General features: G+C 50.5%; 1 protein-coding gene across 1 annotated transcript; it reads right to left on the bottom strand.

Moving 5' to 3' along the window:
* Positions 1-842: 842 nt before the first annotated feature.
* On the bottom strand, positions 843-3,499 carry PENARI_c239G05377 (uncharacterized protein; the record flags this gene model as incomplete). Its single annotated transcript, XM_022638201.1, has 5 exons — positions 843-971; positions 2,558-2,958; positions 2,998-3,084; positions 3,148-3,208; positions 3,317-3,499. Coding segments are annotated over 5 exons (861 nt in total), but the record flags the coding sequence as incomplete, so codon positions are not given.
* Positions 3,500-3,529: the final 30 nt, after the last annotated feature.

The raw sequence follows: 3,529 nt of genomic DNA, 5'->3' as shown, positions 1-3,529 counted from the left end.
TTATAATGCCTCACCCCCGTACCTCTATTATAATGCTTCACCCTAGCACCTCTACTATAACAATTTACCTATTTCACCTCACCTCTCTATGCCTAAACCACCCTCCCTTATTTCGGTGCTTCACCCCTATATAACCACCGCTCACTTTGGACCTTCACCCTTATACTACCCCCCCTTATAATGCTTCACCCTAACACCTCTACTATAACAATTTAACTATTATACCTCACCTCTCTATGCCTAAACTACCCTCCCTCACTTCGGTGCTTCACCCCTATATAACCCCCCCTCACTTTATAGCTTCACCCCTATACTCCCCCCCCCTTATAATACCTCACCCCCGTACCTCTACTATAATAACCTCTCTATTATACCTCACCTTTCTATTACACCTCACCTCTCTATTATACCTTACCTCTCTATTACACCTTACCTCTCTCTTACACCTTACCTCTCTTATAAAGCTCTACCTACCTATCTATTACACCTTAAATAACCTATTCTCGCTCTGAATTCAATTTATGACGCTATTCAATACTCTCACTATATTAACTCCTCTCTCCATACTCTATCCACCTCCTTCGGACCCATATATACTTATGTATCAATTTCACCGTCTCCCCGTCATGCCGTGACCCTAAATACCGTACGAGCTCGCTCTCATTGCCGATTGATACCCTAAGCCCTTCTAACCTCCGAGCCCACGCCTCCTTTATCACCTCACTTCCCTCGCCGTATACTATCACTGCTAGCCCCGATAATAATAACCCTCGGTACGTGCAATGCCCCTGGCTGCCGGTATTCACGAATCGACTGCAAATAGACTGCGGCATACCACACCCGTAGTAACCACCGAATGCGGCATATTTGACCTGCCGGCGCACCCGTAACCACCAGCCTTTCGGGGAGTCATTGCCGTACTGGGTCTGGGCCCGGCACTCGTACAAATCATGCCGGTCTTCGAGCCCACGCTGAGTACACCACCAGCATCGTCCTAGCCATAACTAGGCCTGTTGTTGTAAAAATTCGACCCCGGCGGCAATATCCTGATGTCCTGCCTAAGCTACCTCTCGGACTACCTATCTCTCACGGTCTAGCCGCTGGAACTGGTCAATTGCATGCGTGGGGATCGATGGACGGGCCACGCGCGTTGGTAATGAATGGGTTAGCTCCCGTGGCGTCGAATTATCAATTGGTAATGAATTGGTAATTGGTGCTAGCAATGAATTCGTAATTGGTGCTGGCAATGAATGGGTCAGCTGCCGTGGCGTCAAATTGGCTATTTCTATTAGCAATAAATTGGTCAGTTTTCCTGGCGTTGAAATTACACCATGGGTGGTCTCTTACCTGGTGGCTCAATACTGCGGCGATAAATCGGACTTATCGATCTGACCTGGGACCGAAATCCGACGGATTCACTCTCACTTCGCTAGGAATTCGCCTCCGAATCGCTAGTTAATTGGATCACTTCCGGTGGCCCCTGGCTATATTGAATACCCTCCATGGGTTGCTCCGTATGAGCGTCCGCTGGCTGGTTCAAAATATGGGATAAAACCATGGAATCGGACGTCTGAAATGATGCATTGTGAACTGGGCCATTTCTCTCACTTCCTAGCTCACTTCCTAGCTGACGTGCTGGCTCACTTCCTGGCTGACGTGCTAGCTCACTTCCTAGCTGACGTGCTGGCTCACTTCCTAGCTGACGTGCTGGCTCACTTCCTAGCTCACTTGCTATCTCTTCATTTGCCTGCCAATGCTCGTCACACCTATCGTAGCGCTGCTCTGTATCATCAGATTCTCCACAATATTGACGTTGATAGCTATCTAAATACTCGTCAAGTATGACGCGTCGGCAGCAGTCTGGAGATATATATCGGTCTAGCCGGCATTGTTCCGCCTGAGCTTTCACGGGGTCTTCATGAATTGGGTCCCATTTCGGCCGTAAAAACCCGTGGGGTTGAACAATAATGGCCTCACTGCGAAGCCCGTCTCGGCCAGCACGGCCGCTCTCTTACGCGTAGTCTAATAAGCTGCGTGGCAACCTAATGTGAATAATACTGCGAATATTGGGTATATCAACACCTATGCCTAGCGCACTAGTAGCGGCCACTACCCCTGTGGTATCGGCCTGGAAACGGGCTAGTACGCCATAGCGATCGATCGTACGGCTGTGATATGCCTCATATTCGACTAATTAGGCTAGTTTCTCGACAGTCTTGGTGGTAAGCCCATAAATGACCACTCGGCCGGCCTGAGCACGCGCGCGCGTAATACGATCTCTAATAAATCGTACTATATTGGGGTCCTCTACCCAATCGTAGCTATTAGCGTATTGGTTCGGCACCGTGGGCTGCTATAGCCGGTACGCGACATTCATGCGATGGGTGCGTGACCGAAATAAATGGACCTTCTCTCGCGATGTGCGTAGACGTTGAAATAGCTGGTTTTCGGCCGTCGGTGGCAGCGTGGCAGTCAAATATATTATCTGAGCCTGAGCCACGAGTAATCGACCTAATTGAGCTATGGCGGGCCTGAAATTGGTCTGATCGTTTAATACGACGTGGCATTCATCGATCACAATGCGATCTAGCCGATGGCATAGCCGCTGGCGGTTCAAAAATGTCATGAAATCCTCTGTAATAGCTGACTCTGGCGTCACTAGCACAATAGATGCCTGGTCTGCCGGCCGACGGCTCTCCCACGCCACGCATAAAATGCCGAGCTGCCGGCATCGATGCATTATATCACCCCGTAATGCAATTAATGGCACTACCACCACCGTGACCCCACGGGGGCTGATCCACGCGGGAAGCATGAAAAGTAAGCTTTTTCCACCCCCGGTTGGCATAACGGCTACCACCGGGCTCTGGCCTTGCTGAATAGCTTCTAATGCCGGTGCTTGCACCCCTCGGAGCCGTAGCTCGCTATTACCACCTATCATGCGCTGCATCTCCGGCTCTATGGCTGCCTACGTCAATTGCCATCGACGCTCCGTACGACCTATCTCAGCTTCCTTCTGCCATGGTGAAAACTGGGCCAGTCCTAATGCACTCTCGGCACCCCCGTCATCCGTGGACACAAAGCCTAAAAAGCGATGCCAGTCGGTGCTACTAAGCCGAAACATCTCACGCCGGTGGGCCGTCGTACCAGGCTGCTCGGTGATACCACGACCGTAGATCATGCCGGCAACGTGCGATGAATGGGCCGCCTAGAGGTCAGCAATATGACCCATCCATTGCTCAGCATTCATGCCCTCTTCGTCATCCTCTTGTGAAGCCTCGGCTCGCACGTCCTACTGCGTATTATTGGGAAATACGCTAGACGGCCGCATAAAGCGACGGCTAATGCCAATAGCAATATCCCGGTAAGCATTCAAATTAATGGCTTGACCATTAAGCCCAATGGTGGTTTCCCGCTTTAGCACTTCACGGAGTCTCTCAGATGACCAATCTCGGCCAGTGCCAGGATCGGGACCCCAGAGGTAAGCTTGACGTATTTTACTAAGTCCAAAATTAGTAAAAACTCAAAA

This window comes from Penicillium arizonense, assembly GCF_001773325.1.
Source record: "Penicillium arizonense strain CBS 141311 chromosome Unknown PENARI_contig239, whole genome shotgun sequence".
In the NCBI taxonomy this organism is placed as follows: Eukaryota; Fungi; Ascomycota; class Eurotiomycetes; order Eurotiales; family Aspergillaceae; genus Penicillium; species Penicillium arizonense.
Note: the sequence above shows the minus strand (reverse complement) of the source record. Positions and strands in the feature narration are given on the sequence as shown.